Below are 12,797 nucleotides of genomic sequence, written 5' to 3'. Positions count from 1 at the left end.
ATCACGTGGGTGCCAACTTAGGATAGTTTTGACAGTTTTGTCTTCTTGAGCTTTCTTCCCCACTTTATGCTCTATTTATTTCTTTCCGGTACTCTGGGATGGGTGCAAGATGTGACAGTTTGGAAAGACGCACTACTGGACATTTCAGCAGGATGGGAGCTGGCTCAGAGCTCAAGATGAACAAAACTGCAATGTTCACAGGGAAGAAGAGCAAATATCCTGTGCAAGAGACCCACTGAGCAAGGGAACTGGAGATGTTAACTTAAACCATGAGTTTATTCAGGTATAATTACATATTTCAACTCTCACTCCCAGAGGAAGGAGCAGACAAGGAATCTCTTCCTTTCCTCCTTGTTGCAGCCCTGTCCTGTCCATGCTCCCAGGTGCCGCTGTGAGACCCCACCACCACTGCACGACAGCAAAAAACCCTGACAGCTTCACATCCAAAAATCCTCTTTGCTCTAACAGCTCATTCTGAAGAAAGATCACCTCATTTCCATGTTCATTCAGCTCAGAGTCTCTCTGCTGTTATCAGCCTCGCTCCACCACTTTCACCAGCATGTAGATGACTGTTCCGTTTAATTACTACCGAAAGCTCCTCCCACCAGAGAGAACAAAACAGCTGGTGTCCACCGAGAGAAAGAAACTCTGGAGTAATTAGCCTTAACTGGCTGACACCTCCTACCCATTACTGCTGGTTAGAACAGCAAAACACAGAATAACAGTCTCTTTAGGGAATCCGTCAAGGTGTTGGACTGAGTGTGCCGCGACCCCGTCCAGTGCAGCCACAGCACCGGTGCAATGAGGTTGTCTGCTCTGAAGAAGAGCATCACACAGGTCACTTCTTTCATGCAGGAGTAGGCACTTTTGCTAGAAGCAAGTCTTCTAGCAGCTGTAATTCACAAGCAAAGCAACAAATAAATTGGAAAAGATGTCATACCTCCTCCATACAAAGTATGAATACAGTTTGTTTCCTGAAAATATACCCTCGAGGAGTTTCTGGAGCACTCAGTCAACAATTCACATTAAATGGTAGCTTGTAATCCCACCTCTTACCTGGCCCCATGCTCCCCCCTATCAGATTTCTTCTTGAAAAATCATCACATAATAAACAGTCAGAGAAGAATCTATGCATTTTACCAACCACCTAAGAAGATCAAAGGGGAAAGGAAAGAAGAATGTAACATCCATTTTTGTTCCTTCGTCTCCTAACATAAATACAGTGTAATCAACCTCTGCTTAATATTCTAGGGAAGCAAAAGAGCCTTCACCAAGATTTGAAAATTGAACTTAATCCTCTTGCTCCAACTCACATGCAACAACCCACAGCCTGTACTTCAACATGCTGTTAAGAACAGCCCTCTTGCTCCCACTGCATCTCCAGGCTAATTCTGCAGTTCACTACAGCTGTGAGCACTGTTTTCTGGCACATCTCAGCAGAGAAAGGGAGGGTGAGCAGGGGCCAGCAGAACTTCATGCTCAGGGTGCTTTCTGAACAACCAGAGATAGGAAATATGAGGATGGGGCAAAGGATCCATCTATAGGAAAGCAGCAGCTCTCTTGACAGAGCCTCCCAGCTGCCTTCAAGAAGTGGCAGACGCTTGAAGGAGTCTTGTTCCCCAAAGCCTTCCCCAAAGAACAGGCAGCAGATTTAAGGTTTTCTAGCTAAATGACCCATCCTGAGGCCCTCCTGCGACAACAAGCAGTGAGCTTTTAATGCATAAGAAGTGGGAAACCTCTCTCTGTGCCAAAAAGCAAAGGTTACAGGGCCCTGCCAAGACTGCTCTGCCCATTTTAGCCTCTCGGGGTTATGCCTGCGGTCCCCTTCAGTTGCCAGCAAGCAATCACAGAACGAAAAGCAAAAAGCAATTCCCTCTCAAATACCGTATGTTCAGTTCCGGTGCCAAAGCAGAAACCTGGCATTTTAATCTTTGGTGAACATGTTCTTGCTGCCACCAACAATAAACTCCAAGGTCCAGCTCGGAGGGGAGGGAAGGTGTAATAGGTGTGCAGTGGATGACATTAGCACGGAATACAGCATCAACAGGACAGGGCCTGGCAGGAGCTCAATTTTATACAGCCAGTCTTTAGAGGTTAATGAAATATTCATAAATAAGTTAAAATTCTCCTGACAAGCTAGATCCTGTAATACAACAAAGAGTTGTCAGCCTCAATTAAGCGATTCCAAAGAGGCAGGGCACTGCCATTCATTATTTACCAAGAGGTCACAGGAAAAGTCTGCTCTATGATCTTCTTGTCTCTGTGGATAAATTACGTTTTACAGCTCCTGCTGGAGGACTCTGCTGCCCTGACAGAGTGGCTCAGAGAGACCCCAGCCTGCCACCACTACTACCTACCCCCAGCATCTATCAGCCAAAGGCAAAAAACACCAGGAACAAGCTCTTCTAAGGGCACTGAGACACAAAGATCAAAAGCAAAACAAGTAACATAGCAAGCTGATCGGGTTGTCAGTGCAAGGACTAAGACAGTCTTGAAAATTCATGTTTTTTAAGACTTTATCTCCCTTTTTCTACACACAGAGCCAGCCCTGGGCAAGAAGAAAAGTATCCAGCAACCTTTAATCTGCAGGCACATCCACTGTACACGCTCTCAATGTCCCCCTAGATCCCATAGCTAGAGATCTTCTCAACCTCTCATGCTCAGGATAAACTGTGCCTCCAGAATTGCATTCCTCGGATCAGATCTCTCAGGGTGGTCCTCCTCTGATGCAGGTACCGCTTCCCAGGACTGTGAAAGCAGGAAGAAACTGGTCTCCGTACTCGTTACAAGCAAGTTAGAGATTAATGATTACTTTGTCCCATCCCAACATGACTGTTCAACAGGCCAAGTCTTCCCTTCCCTGTCTGGACATGCACTGGAAGCACATGTTCCTTCTACAGCTTCTCCAAGCTCCAAGGCAGAAAAAAGGAGCAGAAATTACTGAACCTTAGAAGTATCTGGGACCTCTCACCCAACTTTTTCCTACCTCTCAAAGTGCTGACCACAGCAGAGAGCCCCTGCACCCTCCAGGAATTTTTAGTTCAACTAAATTGAATGACACAAGTCTGAGATAGCCCATAAACTTCTTACAGACTCTGAGGGAGGATGTAGCCTGGAAAAGCACAGTATTTGCATGCATATTAATTATGCCTTTTGTACCTCAAGGCTGTAGCTGCTATAGTAAGGCCTCTGACAATATCCCTGTCCCACTCATTTTATTTTACCAAGTAACAGTGTAACTCAGATTTTACAGTGACAGCAGCAACACTGACAACAGGACCACTCTAACTGCAGCACAGCAGTGTCCTCTGCACAGGAAAATGATCCACCTTTCTCTTCTCCTCAACAACTGAAGGGAAAAAAGCCCTGCCCCCTTCCCCCTCCCCAATCCTTGTTCGTTATCATCCTGCAATGCAAAGGTGAGAGCACGTTATCAACTCTCAACCTATTTCCAAGCTGAAAAGTGGAGCAGCTGCTCTCATCTTTTTTACCAAAACGCAACCCATTGCGTTTGTCAGTACAGCTTGGGTTTTATGGGTACACCTGTAGCATGGAGGCCTCTCCAAATGATGGGCTGAGAATCAGATCATTGTCCATGCATCCCATCTGAGCTCGAATTGCTGTTCAGGTTTGGGTCAGACTATTTTCCTGCAATACGGCAGTACCTGTCCCACAGGGAGCCCAAAGGGAGGAGCAGCAGTAAGGCAGCTCTGCACTTCAGGCAGCTATGTTTCTTCCTCCTGCAAGTCCTAACCCCATGTCAGCTGTTATTGCCTTCGATGAGAAAATGAAAACAGTCCTGCTGAAACCAAACGGTGCTGCTGAGTTCCATAAAACTTTCACGTTAATGGATCCAACAGCAGGTTCATTTGTGTAATGGGACTTTTAAACAGACTGTTTATTTCTTTTTAATTTGAAGGGAATGTACTCTTTGATCCCATGTGCCTGGCTAGATTTTTAAAACAGAGATAAACCACAAGAATTGACTCACTAAGTCTCCTCTTCTAACCTAATTAAAATAGCATTGAGATATTAACATGCAGAAGTGTAAAGCACTGATCACCTCTCTAGTCTACAGGCAGTTTGTCAGCACTCATCTACCAAGATCCCAAAGCTTCCACCACACTCTCTACTTTTCCCACAGTCACATGCAATAGATGCTCCTGATGTTGCCACAGTTTTGCGTGTTGAACGTGAATTTTCCAAGAGGGAATGTGCAGCAGATGCAACACAACCAACCGAGGCTGTTCATCATTCCCTATGCTAAGAGAGGAAAAAGAAAGGAAAAAAATGCTGTCTCTGGTCCTCAGAGCTCACTATATTCCTACACAGTGGGGAACAGCAAGGACTAATTTTAATGTATTTGTTTACAACAAGCACTGAGAGAGAGCTCTCAGCTAGGTAAAGGAGAAGAGAAAAGTAACTCTGAGTACTCCCATCTCTCTGTTCCAGGGGTTTACTCTACCTGAAGAACCAAAGCTCTGCAGTAAAAACACAGGGAGAAAAGTTGAAACAGGGCATCGATGACTCCTGCACACTCAACCCCCTCATTCCAACAAATCACATTTCTAAATTAACAGGACCACATGACAAAGTGAAGAATAACACAAACACTGTGAAGTATTTACAGAGCAAACAAGCAACAAAAGGCTCTGCTGAAATAAAACTACCTGATAGAGAAAAAGACTTCTCAGGCATTGATCATGAAAACATATTTAAAACAAACAAAATTCATTGAAGATCTTAGGTCAAAAAACACAAACGCACAAACACAACTATTGATAGCACAAAGCAGGGAGGCTTTATCATAAAGGAGCATAAATAGATCAGACAGAAGCAGCTAGCTGCAAACTGAAGGAACAGCAGCAGAATTGAAATAATAGTGCAAGTCTCACAACAGCTAGAACCCATCCTACAATCTGAGTCTTCATCAGTCACAAACTAGAGAAGAGGACAAAGAGCTGGGTGGATTAATTGATGACACGATGAACATCGGTGCCATGTGGCAGTGGAAATGGGTAATGTGATTCTGAAATGGAAGAGTTGAGCTGTATCCAGGACAGAGGAGTACCTGCCTGTACTAGATGCTCCTGTAGAAGATACTTCAGTACAGGCTACTGCTGGAACATCACCTGGAATGATGTGACCACTCTGGTTACTCATCTTCAAAGTAGGCACAGAAAAACAGGAAGAGATTTAAAGAAGGTTGCAGGATTCGTGAGGAGACTGAAAAGCCTGTTTTAAGAGAAGACTGCAAGAGCTTGATTTGTTTAACCTGGACAAATGAAATGCTGGGAGAGAACAATTGGTCTCCATAAATATGTCACAGCATAAATATGAGGGAGGAAGAACAGTCACTGTAGTTTAAGGAAAACATTAGCACGAGAAAAAAAAATTATATTAACTGCACATATATTTTCAGCTGGAATTGGGAAGATTTCAGCCATCAGAGCAGCCTTTCAATGATACCAATGGTACAAACAACCAAAGCAGTTTCAAGACAAGCTTGATAAATTTATGAACTGAGGTATATGCTGCAATTGCCTCAGTTACCAAAGGAGTGGACTTTATGATCTAAAAGTCCTCTTCCAGTCTGCTGTTACGGTATCATTTCATTCTGGATCAGCTTTTTTTGCTGTCTCTTTATAACCAGATTTATGTTTTTCAATCTGATTTGAGAACTGGGTATTTTCCTAAAATTGCCTTACTAAAACTATGGCTGTGTTCATGCCGCTGCCCAGATGAGTGCCACCCTACTCATCTGTCTTGGGTTTGCTAGTCTCACATACGGTGTTAGGATAAAATCTCTCAAATGGTAAGGAGATTTGCTGTCGCCTTGCTAAATCACTTCAGAAATGATGAAATATACTTTTGATAGATGGAGACTTCCTGCACTGGTCGGTCATCTCCCTTCCCCTCCCAGCCTGTTCGTTCTGTATACGTTCCAGCAAAGCTTCATTTTTATTTGTAACTACCATGGTTCAGTACTCTAATCCCATGTTTAATTGCCATCCCACTGTAGATAATACAGAGCATTTACATTTCCACTAATGAACACCACTTTTGTTCTTATGCCTGGTCTGTTGTATTTCTTGGTTTATGTTTAATAGCTCTTAAACAAGAATTAAATGAGCTATATTGGCGAGTTATCCAGAGAAGGTCTTTCTATACTCAAGCTCACTTCTTTCATATTATCATTGTTATCACCTGTAAAGTAACATGAAACAGAATTTTTATCCTTGCCAGGTATTTCTCTTAAGTTACAGTTCTTAAAATTCTGGAGGACTGATGCAACCACTAAAAAGTAAAGTCTTGCAGTAATAATGCAAATGGTTTATGAACTGTGTGGGTCTCCTGTTGTTTATATATTGATGCCTGTTGCAATTTTCCCAAACTCTTCGCAGTTTTTCCATGATGCCTTCCAGTTAACAGCTAGTGCCCAATTACATCACGCACAGTGTTCGCTGAGTTTATTTTGTTCATGTATTCTCCTTTCTGTCTTCATTACTTCTCCTGATAATCATCAGCATATGTAGTCACTGCATTTAAGTTAATCCTAAACATTACACTTCATCAGACTGAATGCATGATTTGGCTCCTTAACTATTCCTGACCTGCTGCCCTTAAATAAAGGTCTCCTGTTCTTTGCAGAGGGTTAACCAACACTTTTATTCAAGGCAAGGGGCATTCATTATTTTCATTTTAAGGTGTCTTTATTTCTTCTGTAAGGACACTCAATTTATGCCATTCATTTTTTCATGGCTACGTTCTTGGACTTCAAATCTTCTTTACCTCCCACCCTGCTAAGCCATTCTTCCGATTCTTACATCCATCCTTTTTAATCTGCTGGAGGGTGAAATATAATTTGTTCCAATGAGCAGTCTACAGATTTCAGAGCCCACATGGGCCAAGCTGTCTTTTGAAGATGAAAGCCAAAAGATACCCAGAGCACCTCAGGGCAATGAAAATACAGGTGATACTTTTTTAATACCAAGCTGACTTCCCTCAGGGATTAATGATGGAGAAAAAAAATCTTGACATGAATGTCCCCTGCTACAGAACCAAACTGAAAGAAAGTGTAAGATCAGGGACCACAGCCGTTGCTTGGATGGCAAACTTGAGCCAAACAATTTCCTCCTGTCTATAAAGGGATATGAAAGAGGTGAATGAAAATTAGAAAAACTAACACATCTTCTGCTTCCCTCCCTCAGGGAGAGAAAGAAAAATAATCTAAGAAACAAGAAAGCATTTTCCACAAATAATATTTTGGTGTGAGTGAAGCTAGCCTACAGCTCTGGGCCAGTAGAGCATTAGACTAACGTACTGTAAGAAGCAAGATCCTAGGACCACAAAACAGGGCGCCGTATGTGTGAACTCTATGAGCAATCTCCTGGCACATCCTGGAGATAAAGACATTGGAGGACTAGCCTTGATAAAGAAAACTTCCAGTGCTGATAAAATTGTCAGAAAAGCGCACATACATACACAAAAATTGCAGGAAAGAAGTGTGCTTGGGCACAAAAAAAAATTCGCAACAAAAAACATTCTTTCACAAATGAAAACACAAAACCAAAAGATCAGCAGGATAATTAAGTCATCTGAGCCCTATCAGACTGGTGACTTTGTTATGTACCACCTCTCGGAAGACTGGGCGAGCACTGTTCCCTTACTATAGGAACACAGTCAAACTGTGAATAAAGAAAAACAAGTGAAGCGTTAGAGGGGGAGAAAAATCAAAGTTTCATTGTTATAATTACACAGCACAATGATAAGGGTAATTTTTCTTAAATCAGAAAATAAATTCTAGGTTCAAGTTCCCTGAAGGATATAAAATATTAGAGGATTTTTTATGGTTGTAATCACAAACTCATTTCTCCAGCCACTACTGGCCGTGTCTAATTAGGGCAAAGTATGTTAATGATACAGCGGCACAGCCCAGAGACGTCTTCAGTTGCAATATTAATTGCATTTAGGGAAAGAAGCATGAATTGTGCTTATACAAGCTAATTAGTATGGGTTTGCTAATTAATACTGGAAAGTCAAACTGCCTTTGTCTTGTCAACTGCAATTAGCTGAAGATGTTTAAATTTCTTTTCTCTCTTTTTTTTTTGCTCTTCCAGTAGTAAACTCACTTTAGCTGACAAGCAATGAAATCATGTGCCGGAGTACTCAATGGCAGTTAGTGCAGCAAGTCCATCCCACTTTCCTCTAGCAAGACCTTGTGCCCTGGCCTAGCACAGTGTCCCCTATAGCACACACCACCCTTCATCTCGTATTGTCCCCGTGGACACAATTCCCTGAAACAGGGCCCTCGGCTCCCAAGGACACAGAGCATGCAGATACTGTCTTATGGAGGCCACGATCCTATCAGATTTATCCCACAAGTCTTTTACTTTTAAATATTGCTACGTAAAGAATGAATTATTTACCATGGAATCTAAGATGCTCCCCATTGCCTACAAGAAACCCCATCAAACTCATTAGTGAGATCCAATCAGCTCATTCATTAGCCCCAGAGCACACTGCTTCATTTCCAGTGCTCTGGGGAGGGTGGCAAAGCCATTAGCACTCTTCAGGGTGGTAGCAGAGATGTCACCTCTACAGAGGTTTATCCCAGAAGCAGCCCAAAGACCCATCAGACTGTATGATAGCACCTGACAGGTGTTTATTCCATTTCACTTAGGGCCATAAGCCTGTTTGCAGAATGGCTGATGAAAAGCAATATCCACATCTGTCAGCACCCAGAGCAGGATGGGCCCTTCTGCATCGTCCCAGCCACGGTGGCTTAACATCAAACTAACAAGCAGCGGATCACGGATGAAAAAGGAGGAGAGGGATGAAAAGGAAGGAGAGATGCCAGGAATCCAAATCAGGCAAACAATTGCTGAAGTGTCAACTTTAAGAGAGTCTGAAAAATAAGGTGGATCCTGATCTGGGGAGGGGGCACTAAAAAAAAACCAAAACACGTAAAGAACTTTTTGTTGGCTGGCAGGGAGGAGAGTGGGGCTGATGGTACCAGTGCTGGAGCCCTTGGGCAGGCAGCTAATGGAAGAGCCCCATCCAAAGGGGATAGACCTCTGCCATCCCTAACGTCGTAGAAGACAAAAAGTGACACATCTTTCCCTACCAGGGAGATTTCAGCTGGGGGTGAAGAACACCTCACAGTCTGCAATCCATTGTCTAAAGCACTACAAAATGCAGCCTATTCATGTGAGGTTGATGTAAGCTTTACTGGAAGATCACAATCCACTGAGTAACCCTTGGGAATAGGCACTGAACACTGACTGCTGCTTTATCCTCTCCTGATGGATGATGCACAACACCAATTAATGCTTTAACACTGGAAGTTCCAGTTTCTCCAGCTCTCTGCTAGTCTGTTTAATACGACAAACTTTTGAAGGCAAACAAATAACTCAAAATCCAGGCTTAACAAGCCAAAAAGAAAAACTTTGAAATGTTTAAAAAAACCACACATCAGAACATTTAAAACATAAGAGGGAATTTATCCTCTGATAACGTCCAGTGAGCACAATGCAAAATTGACTGTATAGAATTTAAAACTATAACAAGGCAGCGTGTAATGAGATCAGATGGTAAATAGGATTAATTCCATTTTCTTTGGAAATACCAGTTCTGACCTGCATCACCACAGAAAGTGGCTAAGCACACAAAAATGTTTGCCCACAATGTAAGACCACCCCAGAACTAGAATCAATTAACACTCGCATTATGAAAAATCTGATGTTGAAACAGCGAGGAGCACAAATTAAAAAAAAGATACTAGCAGATGTATGGCAACCTATTAATAGTACAGCAGGGGCACGCTAGTTCTGCCGTTCGGTGCCCTAGTAGAGTCAAGCAGAAGTCTAAAAAGACTAGTGCTGGCACTGGAGTTTATGATTTGGATTTTAGAGCAGATGTTGTTTAGCACCTACTTACTAGCCAGTGACACATGCCTATTTTTTCATTGGTAATAAAATTAATCCAGTATAAAACACATCTACAGAATGAGTGTCTACATCTTGGATGCTGCTCAGGTTTTTCTTGTGACTAGAAAAGTTGCAGGAATCCCACAACTCGCCCATTAGCAAAAACATTGGTTCATGAAACAGCTTAATGCTGATACCTCATTTATTCCAGAGTATGAAGAATCATATACAATAGTCATGAAACTGCACATAAACCTCCCTACTGCCTGGTTTTGTGGCCTCTTATTTCTGGTCCTTGAGGGAACTGCCAATAAAATAGACAAACTCAGCAGAAAATTAACAGATATTATAAAAAACTAGTTCGTAGTAATTCTGTCACATCTCATCTACTTGTCCTTTGCACACTTGAGACTGAATCAAAGGCCCCCAAAGAAAGGAGTTAATTCAGTATGAAATTAAATGCTTGCTTCTGATCTAGAACTACTAACAAAGAGAATGGAAATTGCCAAAAAAAGGAAGACAGATCGCTATATCTCATCCAATACTTATTCCAGGTGAGTACGGAGATAGAGTGCGCCAAGACTAGCAGTAGCGATACAAACTTTTACAACGCTTATTTGCTATTCCTTTCTGATTATTTGGAACGTATCCACTGTTTAAATGAACTGAACTTTGCATATGTTACTGCTCTGTAAAACAATTAAAAAAAAAAAAAAAAAAGATGAACACTTACCATCTCTGCTCTTTGCTTATGATTTCCCACTTCTTCCAGAACTTGAGACAGCTGAGCCTTCAAGACAAAAAAAAAAAAAAAAAAAGAAAATGAAGTCTAGGACATATTTTTGGAAGTTTAGTAAGACTGTATTCCTTCCCCAAAAAAGCCACCAAGGGCAACATGATTTTCACAGCATTGAAAAGGAATGATAAGCATTGGGTTTTATCAGCATCCCATTCCGTGAGACAATCCTGTCCCAAAGAGCCTGAAGCCTACATACACAAGAAAGAAGAGGTTTATTGCAGAGGAGAATTCCACTGGATTAGCTATCCCAAATTTCAATTCCATGGTCCAGTCAGAGAACCATGCCTCCTCTCCATTTCTTTGGAAGTTGCAGAAAGAGTGGTCTAAAACCCACCCAATTTTGCCAACCTTAACTTTAGAGAAAGAAGAGGCTTGTTCCACAGCTGAAAGGTGTGTTTCAAGAGAACTTCACAGAAAACATTCTGTTGAAGTTCTGGGGTATAGGGCTGGGTTTGGAAACCTTCTAAATTGTTGTGGTAAAATCCAAAGAAAATCTTCTCTGCAACATAACCCTACTGAATTTCTGTGAGGAAAGGTCCCAACACAAGGGTTTTTGCTTTTTTAAGAGGAATTTTGAAATTTAAAGAATCTCAAACCAGAGCAGAAATATGTTATCCACGTATAATTTGGGGAGAAATGGGAACTTGACTCAGAGGAGGATCTTTCACAGAGTTTATGAAAAAGGATTTTAAACAAAATGGGTATTTTGGAAACGGTTAAGAGAAGCCACATATACTACTTCAGTGCTATTACTTCCCACATCTTTTATTTCACAACACTCTGCTAGCCTGTAATCAGCCTTTCTCTGGTTAGCAAAAAGCCCCAAAAATAGTCACAAATGATGACAGAGGAGCTAATTTAAACAATGTAAACAAACAAGACAAGAACTAAAAAAAACTTGCCTACAAACTAATTCACATAATTTCAGGCAGATATTCATTAAAACCCTCTGGAGTCCCTCTAACAATCTCTCGCCACACATGAAATGGGTCTTTTGAGTACTACATCCAAACGAGAGGCAAACAGCAAGCAGTTTATTACAATGAAAAGGAAAACATTAAGCTTTGAAGGCTAACTGCACTGAAACGCAAGCAAACAAAAAAATTACAGTCTTCGGGTTCAGCACAGCAGAAGTTCAATTTTGCAAACAAACAACCAAACAGTTCAAGACTTCCCTGGCCCCAGAGCTCAGCAGAAACTGAAAAAGTTACAGATTCTTGCTGTGCAGGGCCTGGGATGATGTGACATTATTTAAGGAAGAGACACTCAAATAAGATGAAAAGGGTTTTAATACAAGCCTGGGACCTGGCACAGGGAAATGAAACACACTCATTAAACACCATGGGAGATGCCAGTCCCAACGAAACACAGAGTGCATGTACAAGCAAGTGAGAAGAAAATATGAAATTATCACCAAGTTTGATGCTGAAACATCAGGAAACTAGAAATTTGCAGACACCTGGGAAAGACTTTTTTCCCCTACTACTATTGTATCATGGTTTAAGCCCAGCTGGCAACAAAGCACCATGAAGCTGCTCACTCACTCCTCCCTGCCAGCCCTGGTGGGATGAGGAGGAGAAAATATAAAGAAACGCTTGTGGGTCAAGACAAGGACAGGAAGGGATCACTCACCACTTATAGGCACGGGCAAACAACAGGCTCAAGTTGGGGAAAAAACAAAATCAATTTAATTTACTACCAATCAAATCAAAGCAAGGATAATGAGAAGTAAAACCAAATCTTAAAACACCTTTCCCCCACCCCTCCCTTCTTCCTGGGTTTAACTTTACTTCCAAATTCTCTCCCTCCTCCCTCCCAGCAGTGCAGAGGGACGGAGAATGAGGGTTGGGGTCAGTTCATCACACGTTGTCTCTGCTGCTCCTTCCTCCTCAGGGGCAGGGCTCCTCACTCTTCTCCTGCAATGGTGTGGGGTCCCTCCCACGGGAGACAGTCCTTCACGAACTTCTCCAACATGGGTCCTTCCCACGGGCTGCAGCTCTTCATGAACTGCTCCAGCGTGGGTCCCTTCCACGGGCTGCAGTCCTTCAGGCACAGACTGCTCCAGCGCG

At 42.3% G+C, this 12,797-nt stretch overlaps 1 protein-coding gene across 3 annotated transcripts in view; it reads right to left on the bottom strand.

Annotated features, from left to right (window-relative positions):
* The window catches only part of MAD1L1 (mitotic arrest deficient 1 like 1), a 375,955-nt gene that overhangs the window by 176,980 nt on the left and 186,178 nt on the right, over positions 1-12,797 (bottom strand). For all 3 annotated transcript variants that reach the window (XM_075058834.1, XM_075058837.1, XM_075058835.1), the window contains exon 13: positions 10,663-10,719. In XM_075058834.1, coding sequence (XP_074914935.1) covers positions 10,663-10,719 — 57 coding nt within the window. The remainder of the gene's footprint in view (positions 1-10,662; positions 10,720-12,797) is intronic.

The sequence above is a fragment of the Buteo buteo genome, chromosome 27 (assembly GCF_964188355.1).
Source record: "Buteo buteo chromosome 27, bButBut1.hap1.1, whole genome shotgun sequence".
Taxonomy (NCBI): Eukaryota; Metazoa; Chordata; class Aves; order Accipitriformes; family Accipitridae; genus Buteo; species Buteo buteo.
Note: the sequence above shows the minus strand (reverse complement) of the source record. Positions and strands in the feature narration are given on the sequence as shown.